The 20,593-nt window shown below is 35.2% G+C and overlaps 1 protein-coding gene across 3 annotated transcripts in view; it reads right to left on the bottom strand.

Annotated features, from left to right (window-relative positions):
* Positions 1-20,593, bottom strand: part of LRRC7 (leucine rich repeat containing 7) — a gene marked incomplete at both ends in the record, with an annotated part of 413,422 nt that overhangs the window by 283,647 nt on the left and 109,182 nt on the right. For all 3 annotated transcript variants that reach the window (XM_080692757.1, XM_080692758.1, XM_080692759.1), the window contains one exon: positions 3,407-3,524. In XM_080692757.1, coding sequence (XP_080548883.1) covers positions 3,407-3,524 — 118 coding nt within the window. The remainder of the gene's footprint in view (positions 1-3,406; positions 3,525-20,593) is intronic.

The following is a 20,593-nucleotide window of genomic DNA, read 5'->3' as shown; positions in this document are numbered from 1 at the left end:
ATGTATACTTCTGTGTAAAATTAAAGGTGTTAATATAAAACAGTATTTTTAAATTATAGAGAGAAAAATGGTGAATCAGGATGACAGGCAGAAGAACTAGACATGAAAAGTAAAGATTGGAGGCCACAAGAAAATTAAGGATCAATTTAAGCTCAGCTTCTAAGAGAATTAATTTATTAAGGGCTCACTCTTCTAATTCAAGGAGATTTCAGAAAGAGTTTTGCTTAGGTTGAGTAGTACTTACAACGAGTCTCTGTTTCAAGATAAATGTTCCATGGTCTGTCATTAAAAACCAAGGCTGCTTGTATTCTCTCGTCCTGTTTCTTTTCTACCAGGTCTATTCCAACAATGTTGACAACTGTGAGGGTGAAAACTTCACTAACTTTGTGCTCTGTTCTTTTCTTTCTTGACAGATTCCCAAAAGAAATATTATGCTTCTTAAGCAACTGTCCAAGATTCTGCTATAGAATTCAGCAACAGTCTCTTTAGGTATTATTTTCTGAAAGGGACGATGGGATGAAATCTTTTGCTCTTTGTGTAATTTCTAGCAATGCTTGATGTATCACCATACTCATCAAGCCTTTGTGCTATCGTTGCAAAGTGTTTCAGCATCTCTTGCCCATCTTTTTGCATAAATATTTTCAGAATACAGGAAGACATGAACACAGCTAAAAGGCACTAAATGATAGTTTTAAGGACTTCTGAGAATGCTTGTAGACTACTTCTAAGGTTGAGGAGTATAACTTGCAATTCACTTCTTGGAAACAAATAATTCTAGATGTAAGGGAGCCACTATAAATTATTATATGCTCTCAAAAATATCATACTTCTCAGGAGTTTCATGCTTATATTTGGTGGTACATGGTTTTCTGATCCTCCTAAACAATAAGATAAATGTTTTTTTTTATCACATTGAATCTCATCAGGATCGATAATTGCAATGCATAAATAAAATTATTTTTAAAAATTTATATACTTGGACAATCTGTAGTTAAATATGCCTAATGGCCAAGGGATATGACATTTGGCCATATATTTCTTAAAAAATATAATTTGGAAGCAAAATTTGATGTATGAATATATATAATACATAAGTCAATAATTATTATAAAAGTATAGTAATACCAATCTATGCAAATATGTAGCCTATTCTTAAATCTAAATAAAGTATTTCTTTAAAAAATATGTAAGTAAATATAAGTAAATATATTCTTAAAAGAATAATGGTAGATCTGAGGTCATCTTTCAATAGGTATAAGTCTAAATGATTTTTTATTTGTATATGGTCCTTCTGTGATTATCTTCTTGAAAGCTCTCTAAGTGGTAAGTCAAGTTGATGTAGAAATTTGTGTTTCTTGTTTATACTCTAATCATCTCCTTCCAACAAAGTGCTCCCCTCTACTCAGATGCTATTGTATTTCAGGGAAATCTTCAGGCTATAACCCATCTTTGAGTTCTTTTCTAATAATACAGCAGTCTTAATTAATCTTCCCATTCTCTACGAATGTATAATTGCTATTTGTGCCATGTAATTAAGCACTTCATTGGGTTGTAGTTTGTGATATCACTGATTACTTATGGGTGTCAATCTTATTTCCCCAGTACACTATAAACTTGATGACTCTCAAACATTCATTCATGAATTCATTTTATAAATATTTATTGAACTTCTAAAATGTGCCACATACTCTTTTGGGCAATGGAAATATAGTAAAAACAAAGCAACAATAACAAAATTTGGAATATCACTAAATATTAATTTTCCTAAGGAAAGTCTAAGTAATTAATAAATAATATAAAATATATGGTGTATCACTTTTTCATGTGGGGAGAAATCATAGAAGGGGAATATGGTGTGCTTTTAGTGTAAAACAGCAGCACGTGAGTTTTAAATGCAATGGTCTGAGAAGGTTCTGTGGAAAGTACATTTGAGCAAATACTTGATGGTGGCAAGGTAGAACAATGAAGGTATCTTTGGAGGAGAGTTCTGGCAGGATGAAGAGCAACAGGGTCACTGGGACATTATCACAGAGCTCTATGAGACATCAGATTTCTTGGGGATATCATATTTATATGTGGCCAAGGGATTTTCCTGATGGTCTTTATCAGAAAGAATCCTCATTTACCTAGAGTATCAAGCAAACCCTACCTAACTTCTACTGATCCTGTCTGATCTTCCCTAAACTTCCATAACCACATATACTATATTATATTATTTTCAGATTTGTGTCCCTCACATTGAATTCATCTTTGCACACAATTGTCATCATCTATTGGATAATCTATAATTTCTTGTTCAATGTGTAAATAATTTGCTGGAATAGAAGTTTCATGTGGGTAGAGACCCATTTTGTTCCTATCTAATCCCTTGATACCAAGCACACTGAGTGTACTAACACAGCTCCTGAAGGTACTCGGCATGCACAAAGCTTAGCTGACTGGTTTAATAATGAAGGGGTCATAATTTATATCCTCATAATGCCTAGACATAACCCTTTTTGACTGATCCTTGTTTTATTCTAATAAAATATAAAGCTGAAGTCATTTGGAGAGAAATGATGACTTATGAATTCATGAAAAATAAATGAATAAATGATGATACAGGAGACTTTCTGAAGGTCAAGTTCTACCCATAAATACTCAGAGGAAATAGCATCAACAGAAATATCAACATCAGCACTAGAATCAATAAAAGCACCAGGTATACAAGTTTGGAATAAAATAAAACAAATACTGTTAAGCTTCAATTATTTACCAAGTACTGCTGAAGATGTTTGAAATATATCAATGTCCCAAAAGGAGAAGTCCCTCCCATTATAGGACGAAGTTCACATCTGTGAACTTTGAATATAGGTCAGGAGAATATAGACAATAACAATAATGAATGGGAAAACTATAAACTATCTTGAGGAAGTTTGTGGCTAGGGGAAAAGTGGAGCCTATAAGAGAAATTGAGAGTATGATTTCATGCAAGGTGACTAGGTAGGCTTTGTTGAGCAGGTGATATTTGAAACATACTGGAAATACTCTGAGAATGAGCAAAATAAGTAGTGTAGTGGCAGAAGAATATTCTACATAAGGTAGGTCACATATCTGAATGCAAAAATAAGAAAAATAAGGTCTGCATTGGGAACATTGATGAGAGAGAAGAAGGGAGGGAGGGAGGGAGGGAGGGAGGGAGGGAGGGAGGGAGAGAGAGAGAGAGAGAGAGAGAGAGAGAGAGAGAGAGAGAGAGAGAGAGAGAGAGATTTCCTGTCTTTATGTAGTAATTAGGAGTTATTTTATCAAGAAGATTAACTTATAGTTGTGTTAAAATCAAGGAAGAAGTTATTTTATATCACTTGCTAAGAAAACATTACAGCACATTTACATTTAAAATTTAGATATTTGGAGATGAGAATCTTACCATTTTTACTGATGTCGAGTTCTTTAAGATTAACTAAACTAGCAATAGAGGTTGGCAGATTTGAAAGGTCATTATCAGGAATACTTAGTTTTCGTAGAGCTTGACAGTTGAACAATTGCTGCAATAGAAAATAATAATTAATTAGGTCACAATTTGGTAGATACATTCATACATAACTTAGGGAAAAATTCAGGTTTCTATTTTTATAATTGCATTTTAAAATGCATTTATTTTTATAAATGCAGAAATAAAAAAGCCAGATATAAAAGCTCCACTTTCTTCCATACCCATATTTTTAATCGTTTTCAGAATGATTTCACATTCCATTCCCATGTTAGTGCCTTACTATTTTCTGCTACCAAGATGCAAAACCCCAACTATTCTATTTTTTCCCCTTTCTCTTTGCCATTTAAATTTAATTTGCTGCTGAATTCTCCTGATTTCTTTTTCTTCAAAATAACTTCTGGAGTTGTCCCTTTCTATTCCTGTGGCTACCAGGCTTACCCCAATTCCGTTTTTCTGCAATCATGTTAGACTTCATAAAGTATTTACTTCCACTTCATCAGGTTTCTGAACAGTTATTTATAATCATACAAGAGTTGGATTGCATCAGAATATGTGAATATATATTTGTGTTCCCTTTTACTTATTCATAAATATGTAGTAAATGAAACATTTAACTTTTGATAGATGGTAACTAGTGGTTGGATAATTTTTTCCAGCAGTCCAAAGTAGTAGGTGGGCAAAAGTCAAAGTGCTAAAACAATGGTCTATCATGCCCATAATCACTAGTGGATGGATGTGTCTGTTTAAAACTCTTGGGCTTTCTTCAAAAAGGTACTGATAATGCAAAGTCTGTGAAAAAAGGGAAATAAACCTTAATTTTAGCACACACACCATTCTAGATATTTTTGATGTAGGTGTTTCCAGAACCATACTTTGAAAAACAATAAACCTAGCTTTTCAGCTCTGTTCAACTCATCTTGTCTACTATAAGATATGAACAGCTGGGGCAGGATTTTTTATTCTTTTCTAGAAAAAGTATTTTAATGAGATATTTTCTGTTTGACATTTATAATTCTGTTTTGCTGGATTTCCACACATGAAATCTCTGCTATCCATGACTATACAATTGGTCTCTGCTATATTAAACTGCTACTTGTTCTTACATATAGTCCATTATTTATGGATAAAACCAATGTAGCATATAGTTACTGTTTCTTAACTCATTAGCTTTTAAAAAACAGATTGTATGATTTGATACAGAAGGTGAAATAAGTCTCTTACTTCAGGCTAGTCATAATTTTTGGCTCTTTACAAAGATTATTTGTAACATTCCATGTAATGTTAGAATAAGTTTTTAATATATTATATATAAATGCTGCTATATATAAAACCTTTCTTTTAAATAAAACCTCAAAATAAATAAATAAAACCTCAAAATCTTTTAAATAGAACCTCAAAAATAGAATATTAGTTTCCACTATTGATTTTTCTTCTAAACAAATAAATAGCAAAACAGACATCTACATTCATAGTAAAAGTTAATTTCATTTTATGTCCAGTCTTTATCATTATGTTAGAATCATAACATCTTCATCTATATGTAATATATTTAGTTATGGATTCATACATTTAAAAAGTTAATTTTCACTGGTTTAGTAAAACTCACTAATCACTCTAGTTTGATTGCTATAACCATTTTAAGCAAAGTGTAGATTAATGATTTTCAAAACACAGTTTACTTTTGAAATTTGTCTCAGTTTAGCACAACTTAATTCTTAAATGTACTCAAGAATTAATAGAAGTACTAGTATTCCTCAATTTCAAATGAAGACACATAAGGAACATAAGATGTGGAAACTCTGGAACACACTGTAACCGAGAGAACCCAATACCTCCTTGGTATAGAAGCTAAGAATGTGGCACTTGGAATAATATTAATGTATTTTCAATCTTGGCTCATCTACCTACTATCTATGCAATTTTATACAAGTTACGCAGCATCTCTGAATCCATCAGTTTTCTTTTGTCTATACAATGAGAACAACAAATGATCTAACTTGAAGAGTTGTGAGGATTAAATGAATTATGTCTAGATATAAAATGTTCCCTGAAAAGTTCATGTGTTAATGTTCACAGTTGATACAATTAAATCATGAAGATTATAATCTAATCAGATGATAAAAATACATTGTAATGGACTTACTGTTTTGTAACCTAGGCAGGTAGGGTGTCCCTGGAGGAGGTGGATCCCTGTGGGTGTGGCATTGGGGACTATGTAAGGTCCCCCCAACCCTTGCTTTCTCTCTTGCTTCCAGTCTCTGTGTGAAAGCAGAGTCTTGTTCTCCCTCTTTCTGCCTCCTGCTCCCATGTTCTGAGCTCTACAGACCTGGCCTGACATGGACTGAACTTCTACAATCTCAAGATCTGTGAGAAAATAAATCTTCCTGCTTCTAAGTTGTGCGTAGTTGGGCTTACTGGGTCACAGCAGTGAGAATGCTGACTGAAACATGAGTTAATGTATTTTTATTAATTCTAAGTCTTCATGTTATACCATATTAATATTTTTATATCTGGAATGAATCTTATACAAAAAATGTTATTTTGTGGTTCATTGTAGTCATACATCTTAATGGAGTAAAAGATGGTAGAAGCATATATGCACACATTTAGCCCTTCCCCAATCCCCACCCTATTCCCTCCCTCTCCCTCCGTCTCATATTTGGCCTTGTGAATGTACGTCATGTAAATTAGGGAATTTCCCTCCCCCCCCTAACTTCCCTCAGGTCTCCTTATTTTCTCATCTATGGCTTCTCCTTTTTCATCTACAGTTCTTATTTTTAAGAAGTGTCCTTGTAATCCCAGCATTTGGGAGGCTGAGACAGGAGGATCACAATTTGCAGACAGACTCAGCTACTTAGTGAGGCCCTTTGCAACTCAAAGAGACCATGTTTCAAAGTAAAGAATAAAAAACAGGCTGGAGGTGTTGCTTGGAGGTAGAATGCCCTTGGGTTCCATCCCCTAGTACTGTAAAAAAAAAAAGTATCCTTTTTTTCTTTATTGTACTAGAATAATTACTGTGTTCTGTAATAAATGGACTTATATTTGGTGAAATGAGGTACTTGTGAAAATGTAAAGCTGTGTTTGGAACACAGTAAAGCTTAATAACTGTTAGCATTGAATAACATGCATATTTATAGATGCAGAGGAACACCTACATATTAATCTCTTTCTTACATTTCTAGATGAGAAAGCCTTTGAAAGCAAGGGTTCTGCTGGTTCATCTTGAGGTCAACCTGTTTCTTCTTCCTGTATGTATACTAAGGTACTAGCACAGTTGACTATACCTACTATGTGCTGGCAGAATTAATATTTTTGAGAACATGCATAAATAGTTAAAGGGGCTATGAGAATAGGGTTAAGTTCTAGCCGAGACAGGTAATTCATTCTAATAGAAAGTTTAAGACAAGTAAACAAAAATCTCAGTAGAGTCTAAGTTTCTTAAACAAAGCATCTTAATATGAGTCATAATATCTACAAATTGGCAAAGAAATTAAGATGGCACTTTAATGACCTTTTCAAGATTCAAGCTTTGGATGAAAATGAGGAATGATTATAAAGTAGCTTTAATTCTTCCATGTAGTAGAATGCAGCAATATAATTAATAACTAATTAGAGTAGACTGTTAATGGTCATAGTTATCCCAGTTTTCATTTGCTAATAATATTGCACATTCAAAAACAATAAGATTGTTTTGAATCTTAAAATATTCAAGTGCTAATGTGCTCTTTCTCTTTGGCAAAAGGAAGCAATTTAACTGAATAAATTGATTTGAAAAGAGTATGCAATTTGCTGACTCTGAACTAGCATTTCAAACAGAGGTACAAAGAAATTTTCTTTGTGTAAACTGATACAAAAGAAAAAGGCCTAAAACTTGAAAAAAATATTTGGAGCTGAAAACTTATATCCTAAAAGGCATCATTTCATTCATTCATCCATGAAAAACCATTTATTGATATCTACTAGGTTAAGTGCAGGGGACACGGAGTGAGCCAGACAAAGCAGTTGAGTTCAGGTTTCATATACCTTTATATTCAGGCATAATATTAAATACACTGTGAAAAACTATGTTTGAATGAATATCAGGCATACTAGAAACACACAGAGAGGATATCTGTGCCAATTTTTGTTGATGATGGTGCTTGGGATGACATACGGAAATATCCCTGGAAGAAGGAATGAGGAAGATGATTGCTCAGGAGTCAGCAAGAGTTAGCCATATGACCTAAGGAGGAAATAGGTGTGTACATTTTTTTTTTTAGAGAATCTAAAGATAATCTCAATTAAAAAATATTTCACTTAAGCCGGGCGTGGTGGCGCACACTTGTAATCCTCGTGCTTGGGAGGCTGAGACAGGAGGATCACACAGGTTCGAAGCCAGCCTCAGCTGGCTTAAGAGACACTGTTTCCAAATAAAATATAAAATAGGTCTGGGAGTGTAGCCCAGAGGTAGAAGGCCCCTGGGTTCCATCCCCAGTACCACCAAAAAATAAATAAATAAAAGTCACTTAATATGTTTCAGATATTTAACTGATAATCATGAGAAGACTTGGATTTTAGAGGGAATGCTCTGGGTCTGTATCTATATGCATTTAAATATATATTTATTATCTGTTATATGTCAGTATTGCCCCCAAGTGCCAGGTAGATACAAACATAAATTTCTGAAGCTATGAGTTTTAAAGTTAGGCCTTTATCTCACAAATAAATTTCCAATTAGCATGGGATAAAAATTGTTAGATATATAGCAAAATAGTTAGACTGAGTAAAATGCTACAGCAAAACAAAATATCAGGCCTGCAAATGATGCAGATATTAAAATTACAAACAAGATGAAATGTGCATGTGTCTAATATATATTTAAAGAAAAAAAGCAGGATTTGAAAGCTTGATGAAGAAATAAGAAATTATCAAAGAGAACTCAAGTGAGCAAATTAAACACAGCTATAGGAAATAATAGCAAATTACAGGCTAAGGAGAAATTAGATGAATGTAGCAAGAAAGACAAGACAATAAAAATAAAGACGACTACTTAAATGACGTGGAGGATAGAGCAAGAAGGTATTGTGGGACTGCTAAGAAAAGCTAGCAGAGAAAAAGAGCATAGAGGGGCTGAGGAATTCCAGTCCTGTTGAAAGACACCCATCTTCAGATTGAGTAAGTTCCACAAAATCTGAAAATATACAAAGGAGTCTACGCCTAGAATTATATTAAGTTTATATAAAATTACAGAGTAAAAGAGGTAGTAGATCTTAAAAGTTGCCAGAGAGTAAAGATTATTTTCAAAAGACTGACAATTAGAAGAGAGGAGAAATTAGTTCCAGTACTGTATGATACAATAGGAAATATTAATTACCCTGATTAGGTCATATACATCATAATTGCTTTATCTTACAATACCTCATAAGCATATATAAATATTATGTGTTAAGTAAACATAAAATAAAAAATTAAAGGCAGAACTGATTTATCAATAATAAAGTACTGATTCATTCGATGTTATGTCTAAATTGCCAAGAATAATCTAATATTTACATTTATCTCTTAACAAAAGGGGCAAAATAACATCTCAGACAAAGATAAAATGAGTTTATTACAAAGAAATCTTTTTACTAAAGCAGTTGTCAAAAGGTGTCTTTTAAGCTGGGCACGGTGACACACACTTGTAAACCCAGCATTTGGGAGGCTGAGACAGGATGATTGCAGGTTTGAGGACAATCTCACCTACTTAGTGAGGCCCTCTGCAATTTAGTGAGACCCTGTTTCAAAATAAATAATAAAAAATATTGGGCTGAGAATGCAGTCCTATTTGCAGCTCAGAGGTAGAATGCCCCCGGGTTTGATCTTCAGTACCACAAAAAAGGGTAACTTTTAGTAACTGATCCCAGGAGAGTCTGAGCAGCAAGAAGAAATATCGATAAAATTAAGAAATAAGAAAGTAAAATATATGGTTAAATTTAATAAAATAATAGCAAAATAGCTAACTATTGGATTAAAAATTTAATGTAGAGTTAAACTTCTGAACAAGAAAAACATATCAACCAAGAGAAAGATAAATAGATTTAAAACATTCTCTGATTTTTCCATTGTTTGGAAGCATGGTACAGATACTAACATTAATGTTAATTGTGCATGTTATATTAAAGAGGTATGTCACAATATTTATAGAATAAATAAAGAAGTAGAAATGTAGTTATAACTTCCAAGTTGGCAGAGGCCAAATAAGTGGAATGAAATGTGGAGAAAACAGATCTTTAAGAGATATAATGGAAAACATAAAAGGTTAAGAAAGAGCAAGACAGATAAAAATAGAAAGTAGAATGAAATAAGTTAATACTTATCTATCTAAAATTGCCCTTAATATTTATTGATGAATCTTTCTAATTAGATAACAGGCTCTCAGAGTGAATTAAAATATTATCAACAAACTATATGTAGTTTTCCAGTAGTATAGCAAAACTTAATGATTGTATTCTAGTAGATTCATATAGAAGATTGACTCTGTCAGGTATTGTCAATCTCTATTCACACAGAAACACCCATATACATACAAAAAGTTTTCAACTGGCCATGTGCTAGCCATAAAAGAAGTCTCAATAAACTTGATACAATTAGTAACAAAAAACTACATATTAGTTCAATAATGCATTTTAGTCCTACATTTTAACCAAAAACTATCTTTTAAACTTTATATATTGGCCCAGCGGTGGTGCAAGCTTGTAATCTCCGCGCTTGGGAGGCAGAGAGAGGAGGATCACGCAGGTTCGAAGCCAGCCGGGCTGGCTTAAGAGCCCTGTTTCCAAAAATAAAATAGGTCTGGGAGTGTAGCCCGGAAGTAGAAGGGCTTCCAGGAACACCAGTACCAGAAAAAAAAAATAAATAAAATAAAAATAAATAAATAAATAAATAAATAAATAAACTTTAAATATTGATAGATATTTAAAAACTAAAATTTAATAACTCATTCATGGAAAAATAAATAATGAAGAAAATTACAAATATAAGTAGAATGATTTATATTTGTAGCCTTAAATACTCATATTAGAAAAGATAAAAAGCTGAAAACCAGTGACTATATTAAGAAGTCATAAAAATCTCAACAGGGTGAGCTCAAAAATTGTATAAATGATGTGATGATAAATAAAACGGCCCCAACAAGAATCTGTAAAAGAAGGATATTCTGAAATGAATGCCAGAGATATCAACGGTTCAGATAGAGGAATGTGGGTCATTGTCTATGTTTTAGGATTGTTTTGTTTTAAGTGAAATGTGTATACATGAGAGTGTATATAACAGGAATATTCTTTTAAAAATATGATAATGAAATAAACTCATATTTCTTAATTCAGTAGATGAATGCTCCCTAAAATTTCTCCTAATTATAAACCTATATCCTGCTTTCCCCTATGGAAACTCAATCTATTCTTTTGAAGTTTTTTTTTACTCTGTTCTTCTTCACTTTCTCTATACTTTTACCATGGGCCTAGTAATCCTGAAAACACATACTGTTTAGATAGTGTTGTTTACATTTATCTTTGTGCAGATGGAATGATGCTGTATGCTTTCTATCTTTATTCAACTGTTCTCTTTTTGTATTCAATATTATATTATTAACATTCTATCTCAATGTAAATAACCTTCATTCACTTTATTATCTGATGGTCCATATAACACTGATTTATTATACATTGTGCTGTTTGGGGTTTTTCTAATTTTTTTGACATAGAATGTTGCTAGGAATAGTTTTACATACATCTACTAGTACACAAAAATGAAAGTTTCTTTGGGTAGTGATATGTGTATATATATATATATATATATATATATATATATATATATATATATATATATATATTCAGATTTACCAAGTAATAGAAATGATTTTCTCAAGTGTCCCTAATAATTTAAATTCTCATATAAAGGATAAGAAACCATATTTGTCCAAACCATTTCCAAAGTTGATCTTTTCAGACTATTTTTTTAAATCTGTCTATGATATGTATAATGGTAACACATTTTGCCTAATTTCTAATAAAATGGAATATTTTTCTTGTTTCACTAATTTGAAAGAGTTTTTCACATATTCTGGATACTAACCCTTTGAAGTTCTCCCAGTATATTGTTAGCCTCTCTAATTTTCATGCTATCTTTCGATAAAAGAAAATTTTATAGCAGTCAAATTTATTTTTCAGTTTTAATTTGTTTGATATCCTATGTATTTTCTTCTCAAAGTTTCAGTGCTTTCACTTGACCCATCTGGCGTTTATTTTTGTGAATGATGTGAAATAAGAATCCATTCTTTTCCTCTTATAGATGACAAGTTGCTTCAGTACCATTTAAAAACAATCCATTATTTCTCCACCGATTTGCACAGCAAGCTTGTTGTCCATCTGCTTTCCACATAAGTATGGGTCAGTTTCTGGATATTCTATTTCTAGACTATTAGTCTATATTCTCTCACTCTAGCTGGCTCACCAGAATTCTATGACTGTGGTTTATGTTTGTGCTAGTGAAGAATAGGGAAAGGATATGAGAGAATACTAGAGAAAGAAGAAACAGTTCAACCAGGTTTTGAAAGAAAGATAGGTTCCTGAGAAGAAAACAGGCTGGGAAGTAGAGTAGATTGGAAAGAATGGGGTGGTCAGTCAAGCTGTAGTAAGGAGAAGGGCTCAGAGACCTTTCCATTGGAAATTGCAAAACATTGCAAGTGGCAATATTCTAAACTGTATGAGAAAAATGGAGAGATTTTAATCAAAATGTGAAAGTTTATGAGTCTGAACTTCATTGTGCAGAAAATGTTTTGATGGTCATTTTTAATAGTTCTTGAGTTGGTCTTGCAGATATTATCTCCAGAAAAATATTTATGAGCACACACACACACACACACACACACACACACACACACACTTGTGTGCATGTGCAAATACACATTTATATCTAATTTCAAGGGACTTGCAAATCTCCTAAGTAAAATACAGTCTTGGATCTGTGGACTAGGTTAACAAACCCTGGATAGGATGTTACTTTTTAAAGAGCAAATACTATTCAGTCCATTTTTTGCTCATAATTCTCCAGTGACTCTCTGTTCTCTTCAGGAAAAATTACCGAGTTCTTAATATGGCTTCCAGGGTCCTTCACCTCTTCATGTTCTCCTCTTGCCATCCACTGTCCACTGTTCCTTACTCTTCCTTTCCTCCATCATTCTGCATGGCCACATCATTTAGGTTTAGTTTCTGTACCTGCTGTGTTGGACTTATGCCTTTGCAAAGGTCAGGTCCCCAGCTCATGCTTATTTCCTCTTCACTCTATGACACATCCCATATGTCCCCTCTCCAACCAGATCATCTTCCAGGTCACAGACTTTAAGACTGGTTTACATGATCTACCTGCGTACCTCTACTTCTCTCTATTGAAGCATGGATGTTCTTGTTTCATGATTACTAGATGGTAGGCTTCTCTAGCTCTTGTACCACTGACAGTGTATAACCCAACACCTGGCACCTTGTACTTTCTTAGGAAAAAATATGCTTCTTCATGAATATTATTATGGAGAGGAGTGATGTTATAACAAGGTACCAACATTTATTGATTATATAGGTGCGGGTCACTAAACTACACTTTAAAACATGCCATCTCGCCGTGCGTGGTGGTGCACGCTTGTAATCCCCGCACTTGGGAGGCAGAGACAGGAGGATCACACAGGTTTGAAGCCAGCCCCGCGCTGGCTTAGGAGACCCTGTTTCCAAATAAAAATGTAAAAATAGGTCTGGGAGTGTAGCCCGGAGGTAGAAGGGCTTCCAGGAACCCCAGTACCACCAAAATAAAAAATAAAAAAAATAAAAATAAAACATGCCATCTCTATTCTTACAATAATATTTTTAAGAAAACATTAACACAAACATTAATTTTGTAGATGAGAGGACAGCATTTACACAGTCATAAAGGTAACAAGGGCCAGTGTCAACATTCACATTCAGATGTGTGTGGGTACAAAGCATGGCCACATTTTTCAATTCTTGTGGTATCAGATCTGTGCTTTGGAAAGGTCATGGTGATAACTGGCAATGGTTGGTGGCTGCCTGAGGAGAGCATGAATGGGACAAGGTGAAGCAAGGACCACCATATCCATCTTAGGAGGATTAGGAAGAAGGCTTGGCATCAATGGCAATCTACTGACATAGAGAACTTAGAGTGGCTGTTGGAGTACTTTGCTAACCCTACTTGGTTAGATAAATGAAAGCTATTATAATCTGTATTAGTATTTTATTATCATCTCTATACTCATGTTTGGAAAGGTAAAGGCACTGTAAATGTCATGAATGTTAAAAGCCATATATCTGAAAACAGATTCTTACTAAAAATAATAGAAAAATAAACTGTTTATCTTTCCACCTTAAGTAGAAAAGTATTAGTTGTTTGTGAAGTTTCAAAAGATAATGTCTTTTCCTGAAAAGTTTCATAGAAAATCATCATTACTCAAAAAGAGGGTAGTTGATGCCACATGTTGGCCCATATGAATTTCACCAGGGAAAAGGACTAATAGTCTAACAAGTTGGCATCACGGAAGGGCTGGTTCCTTAGGAGCTCTCACTTTGAGTCCTGTCAAAAATATTCAGGCTATAGCATTTGCAAGTTCATTTGCAAGCTATTTCAAAGAAACAACTATTTTGTGCACATCATAATAAAATGCTTAGAAATTCTTTAGTAGTACAAATGATAATTTAATTGGGAGCCAAATTTAGAAAAATAGAGTAAAAGTGGTGTTATGTAAGAATTTGGTGATACTGTAAGCTTCTAATTATGACATTTCCTTTCTTCCCTCCTTCTTCTCAGCATCCCTTGGTTCCTCCCTCTGTCTCTCTTGCCTTTTCTCCTCTTTTTCATCCCTGTTTCCTCCTAGACTATTCATGTTTAATGAACATTTCTTTAACATCTTATTCAGTGATAGACATAAATATAGGACTTAAGATGACTAAAAAGAACGCCCTTCCTCAATTAAACAACTAGTGATTATAAATATAAAAAATCTCCAATGTAATGGAGTGTAAGTAAGTACTATAGCAGAGAGAGGAATTTGCAACATACATTTATAGCAAAAGAACATCCCTATTCTTTGCCCTTAGCCTACAATAATTCAAGTGTGTGGATTTGTGTGCCTTTCAAATAATTCTACCCTATCCCCTCACATTAAAACCCACTGCTTAAATGTTCATAAACAGGAAGTAACTTACTCAGATTTTTGTTTTAGAGAATCAAATGACACCTGTGGCCAGAGGAGGGAAGTGAGGGATTAGAAGACACCTTTATGAAAAATAATAAAATTTTTAGGCAAGGTACTGTCAGTGGGGGTGAGGAGGTAAACACATAAAAGAGGAGAAATTATTAAGACTTGGTAGTAGAAGGGGTGGGGAGGGAATGGGCTGGGGATCGGCTAAGGGCGATTGGGTGATTGGGTGATGTGTGCCTGTATGTCTCTACAAGTTTTTCATCCCATTAAGATGTATGACTACAATGCAACAATAAAAAAAGGACTTGGTGCCAGTAGTGATGTGTAGTCAAAGCAGGGAAGGTCTGGTGGTCAAATAAGAGTTTAAGGTCTTGAGTAATAGTGGTGGTGCAGGGTTGGTATGGTAGGTGTGGGGTTGGACAAGCACTGGTAGCAGCAAATAAGATTTAGCTAAAGGGAAAGGGAACAATTATAGCTCTTTCTAGTGTACTTTAGCAATACTGAATGATATAAAGAGAAGAGCTTTTTGTATTTTCTGCAGAAAGATGGCAACTACAATAAATATCTTGGTATTTTATCACCGAAGACAATAAGTCTCACTACTATTGTTTTAGAAATACAGACCTTTTCAACAACAATTTTTACAAAGATGGTGATTAATCTTTTTTTTTGTTTGAAAGCACAAGGTTATTTTAGCATTTGTCATTGTCTTAAAAGGACAATATAACTGATTTATTGGAATAACAGTTGTTGGTTTGAAAATACAAGGTATAATACAGTCATATCTATGCTATTCAGTAAAAATTAGCATTTTAAAATTTAGGATGCCCAGGCATGGTGGTACATGCCTGTTATCCCAGTATTTGGGAGGCTGAGACAGAAAGATCACAGATTTAGTTGGGGCCAGAGTATGGAGAGTTAGTGAAAATATTTCTAAATAAAAAAAGTTCTTGGGGTATAACTCAGAGGTAGAGCACCCCTGGATTCAATACACAGTAGAAAAAAAAAGATGACCCTTTAACTTACATATACACGGTTACCTGATGGTAGTAAGCTAATAATTATGTCCAGAAAGAAACAAAAGAAAGAGAAAGTTGAATGGAAAAGTACCCTTTTCGTTGTTCTTAATTTTGACTCAGATGTATTGTTTCTGGGCAGCTGGGGCAGATTTATGATATCTTTATCCAGCTAAGAGACAGGTGTGTGTGTGTGTGTGTGTGTGTGTGTGTGTGTGTGTGCATCTGTGTACACACAGGTTTGACTTGGGGAGTTACTTTTGTTACTTTTTTTTAGTAACTATTAATTGGTAAACTTTCTGGTTAGTTGACATTTAAGAAAATATTGGCTTTGTCTATAGGGAGCAATCAGTGTTACCACACTGGTTGAGTGATATTTAATATAAACTTTCATAAAATATAAGCTGATTTCTGTCTTTTTGTCTTTCTATTCGCTGATCAGTTGTGAGTAACTAAAGGTCCACCTTTTCTAGTGGTATAAGGAGAAGGTGGTGTATATCATAATTAGAGTCTCTTTTCCACTGGTAGAAATAATGAGCAAATTCTAAATTTTGGAATCATATTTGCATTTGATTTTTGACTCTTCCTTTAACTGGCTCTGTTACCGAGCAAATTCCATTTTCTCTAAGATTCAATTTCTCATCCAAATATCCAAATGGTTTGTGTTCTAGTCTTAACAATGCACTTTGGCCAGGCAGACCTCCCTGACTACTCAGCAAAGCAGGGTTAGTTGTGCCTCTCCTGTGTTTTCATATAATCTTGTGTTTATATGTCAACAATTCTTGTTTATAAAGTCATATGTTTTTGGACCAAACATGTGCTTGTTCCAAGATTAAATAAATCTAGTCCCATATTCTACTAGAGGAGGCAGACACATAACATTGTTTTCCCTTTTCATCCCTGTGTCCTTGGAATGAAATAAGAACCCACCGGGCATGGTGGTGCACGCTTGTAATCCCAGCATTCAGGAGGCTGAAACCTGGAGGATCGCGGTTCGTGGACAGCCTCAGCTACTACTTAGTGAGGCTCTTTGCAACTCAGTGAGACCCTGTTTCAAAATAAAGAATAAAAAATTGGGCAGGATTTGTAGCTCGGAGGTCAAATGCCTCTGGGTTCCATTCCCAGAACCGCAACAACAACAACAACAACAACAACAACAACAACAACCAATAAATAGGTACAGGGGGAATAACTATCATATATTTTGTAAGTATAGCCATAGAGTGGTACACAGGGTCCTATCAAGGGACAGAGGAAAATTAAATAGCTGTGCCAATGAGTGAAGAATGAAGGCTGAGGGAGGAAGTGGCAGCCAAGATGAACTGCAGAGTGGATACCAGGAAGAGAAACAGCATGAACCTAGAGGCCAGGAGGAGTTTTATGTTTCAAGAACACCATGTGAGAGCAGAACAGCCAGAGAGTGCAGAGACAGGCTGTATCCAGGCAGTAGAAGACTGAGCTCTCCATGTTAAGGAGCATAGTTTTTCCCCGAAAGTAGAGAAAAGGCAGGGAATAGCCTTGACTTAGATCATAGCTTGGTCTTATTTATAGTGGCACTCCACCGTTGTTCACTCTTCAAATAAAATGGGGGAGCCTGTCTTAAGAGCTGTCAGTGAGAAGGTCTTGTTGATTTGCCAAGAGATGTTGAGGGGCTGATACAGCCTGGGGCCATAGGGTAGAGAGGAGAGATTAGACTTAAGAACATGATGCAGAGAGTGAGTGAGTAGGAAGATTAAAGGATGACAGAGCCCTGGCATTGGAACTAAATAGATAACCACTGATGGAGACAGAAAAAATAGGGTCAGAGACAGGGTTCAAGGGGAAAATTAGACATGTCGAGAATAAACAAGTAAGTTCTGAACTCACGGGTAAGTATGAAGATTGAAAGAAAAAATGAGATGAAAAAACAGATGTGTGAGTCTTCAGTGTGTAGCTGAGGCCTTGAGGATGGATGGATGTGTTCACCGAGGGAGCAGAAGAAGATTGAGATCCCCCAACCCCCACCACACATACCGCTCACCTCCAGGAAGCTGGTCCTGTGAAAGTCACAAATGAACTTTTATTGCTGATCTAGTGGATTACCTGGTCTTGCCTGACATGGTCTGCCTATCCTGTGTGACAGTGTCGTTACTCCCTTGGAACTCTCCTCTTTGCATTTCTTGGATTTTGTTATTTTCAATAGAGTTCTGCCTTGTCTGTCATGGTCTTCCATACTTTGGCCCTGTTGGTCTTGGCCCTGGTCCACATATGGGATTGCTGGGATTTCTGTGCAGGTTGGTAGCAGTGCCAGAGTGATCATGAGAGAGGCAGCCATTATTAATGTTGATGAGTAAATTTATGTGATGGATGCATTTTACAAGCTTTTATGTAGTTAACTCTTAATTATTGAAACAAAGAAAAGAAACTTTTATTCCTATTAAAGAGCACTGACAGAGAAGACTACATTGAGGTCCGTGGGAATAAAGTTCCAACATAATTAACCTTTATTGCCATCTCAAAACAGAGAAAAATCTTTGACCCATTTTGTTCCATTGACCCAGATTGGGACACTTTTAAAAACTTAAATCAAACAGCATATATGTCACTTAGGGTAACTTTGAAATAAGTATTATATTTTTAGAGGTCATTTTTTTTTGTAGAACTAGGGATTAAACTCAGGGGCATTCTATCTCCAAGATACACCCACAGACCTATTTTTTATTCATTATTTTTGAAACAGAGTCTCATTAAGTTATAGAGGGCCTCACTAAGTAGCTGAGGCTGTGATACTGTGATCCTCCTGTCTCAGCTTCCCAAGCACTGGGATTACAAGCATGCACCACCACACCTGGAAGAGTCTGTTTTTTTGAGAAAAGTAATAGGGGAATGATTAGAGCACTTAAAAATATATTTTTCAGCTGGGTGTGGTGGTGCACGCTTGTAATCCCTGTGCTTGGGAGGCACAGACAGGAAGATCACGCAGGTTCAAAGCCAGCCTCAGCTACTTAGTGAGGCTCTCAGGAACTTAGTGAGACCCTGTTACTAAATAAAATATAAAATAGGACTGGGAGTGTAGCGCAGAGGTAGAAGGCCTCTGGGTTCCATCCCCAGTACCACAAAACAAAAAACAAAACATAGATTCAATGCAATTCCCATTAAAATACCAACGGCATTCTTCAAGACCTAGAAAAATCAATAATGAACTTTATACGGAGAAAGAAACAACCCAGAATAGCCAAAGCAATTCTCAGCAATAAGAATCACTCAGGAGGCATCACAATCCCAGACTTATATTATACTATAGATCAATAGTAGTAAAAAGAGCATGATACTGGTACAATAACAGATATTCTGACCAGTGGAACAGAATAGAAGATACAGAAACAAATCCACACACCTATAATCAATTAATCTTTGACAAAGGGGCCAAACTCATATGCTGGAGAAAAAACAGACTTTTCAACAGATGGTACAGGGAGAACTGGCTATCCATTTGTAGAAAGATGGAACTAAATCCTTACCTCTCACCATGCACAGGAATCAACTCAAGATGGATCAAAGACTTAGAGATTAGACCAGGACACTGTGAAGTTATTAGAGGAGGGCATAGGCTCAACACTACAATATATAGGCACAGGCAGTACCTTTCTCAACAAAACTTCCAAAACTAGGAAATTAAAGCAAGAATTAACAAGTGGAATGGCATCAAACTAAAAAGTTTCTTCTCATCAAAGAAAACCATAAAGAACCTAAAGAGGAAGCCTATAGAATGGGAGAAGATCTTTACCAGCCACCACTCTGATAGAGGGCTAATATCCAGAATATCCAAAGATTGCAAAAGACTCTACACTAGCAAAACAAACAACCCAATCAAGAAATGGGCAATTGAACTGAATAGACACTTCACAAAAGAAGAGATGCAAAGGGCCAATAGATACATGAAAAGATGCTCTACATTATTAGCCATCAGGGAGATGCAAATCAAAACTACACTGAGATTCTATCTAACCCCAGCCAGAGTAGCAAGCATAAAGAAATCAAGTAACAACAAATTCTGGTGAGGATGTGGGGAAAGAGGAACTCTTTTACACTGTTGGTGGGAGTGCAAAGTAGTTCAGCCACTATGGAGATCTGTGTGGAGATTCCTTAGAAAACTGAGAATAGATCCACCATATGATCCAGCTCTACCACTCCTAGGTATTTTTCCAAAGGGGTTGAAATCAGAGAACTACATTAACATATGCATATTATGTTCATAGCAGCACAATTCGTAGTAGCCAAAATATGGGACCAACCTAGGTCCCCATCAACAGATGAATGGATCGCAAAATTATGGGAAATACACACAATGGAATTCTATGCAGCTCTAAAGAACAAAATCATGTTATTCGCAAGAAGATGGAAAGTCCTGGAGAGCATTATGTTAAGTGAGATCAGCCAAGCACAGAAAGAGAAGGGACATATGTTTCCTGTAATATGCCCAAACTAGGGAGCATTGGGGATACCAGAGGTACTCCAGATAATGGAAGGGAAATTTCAGCAAAGTTTGAATGGAAGGATAGGAGAGGAAGAAGGCTGAACTTGATCAATGTGGGGCTACATCCGAATATTTGTAAAAGTATGAATATAGCATGGTTACCCTGGATACTCATTGTTGGGAGGAGGGAAAGGAAAATGGGGGTGAAAGAGAGGGCACCAAGTAGAGTTTAAATGTATGCCATTTATTTCCAATTTAAAAAAATCCCCCAAAACAAAAACAAATAAAAAACAAAACTCGGGAGCCAATGGGTAACTTCCCCCATATAAAATGTAAAGAAAACATAAAAGTTAAAGTCCAGGGCAATATCACACACACACACACACACACACACACACACACACACACACACACCATAAAAGACA

Source organism: Muscardinus avellanarius, assembly GCF_963383645.1.
Source record: "Muscardinus avellanarius genome assembly, chromosome: 3".
Classification (NCBI taxonomy): domain Eukaryota; kingdom Metazoa; phylum Chordata; class Mammalia; order Rodentia; family Gliridae; genus Muscardinus; species Muscardinus avellanarius.
This window is presented reverse-complemented; position numbering and strand designations above follow the sequence as displayed.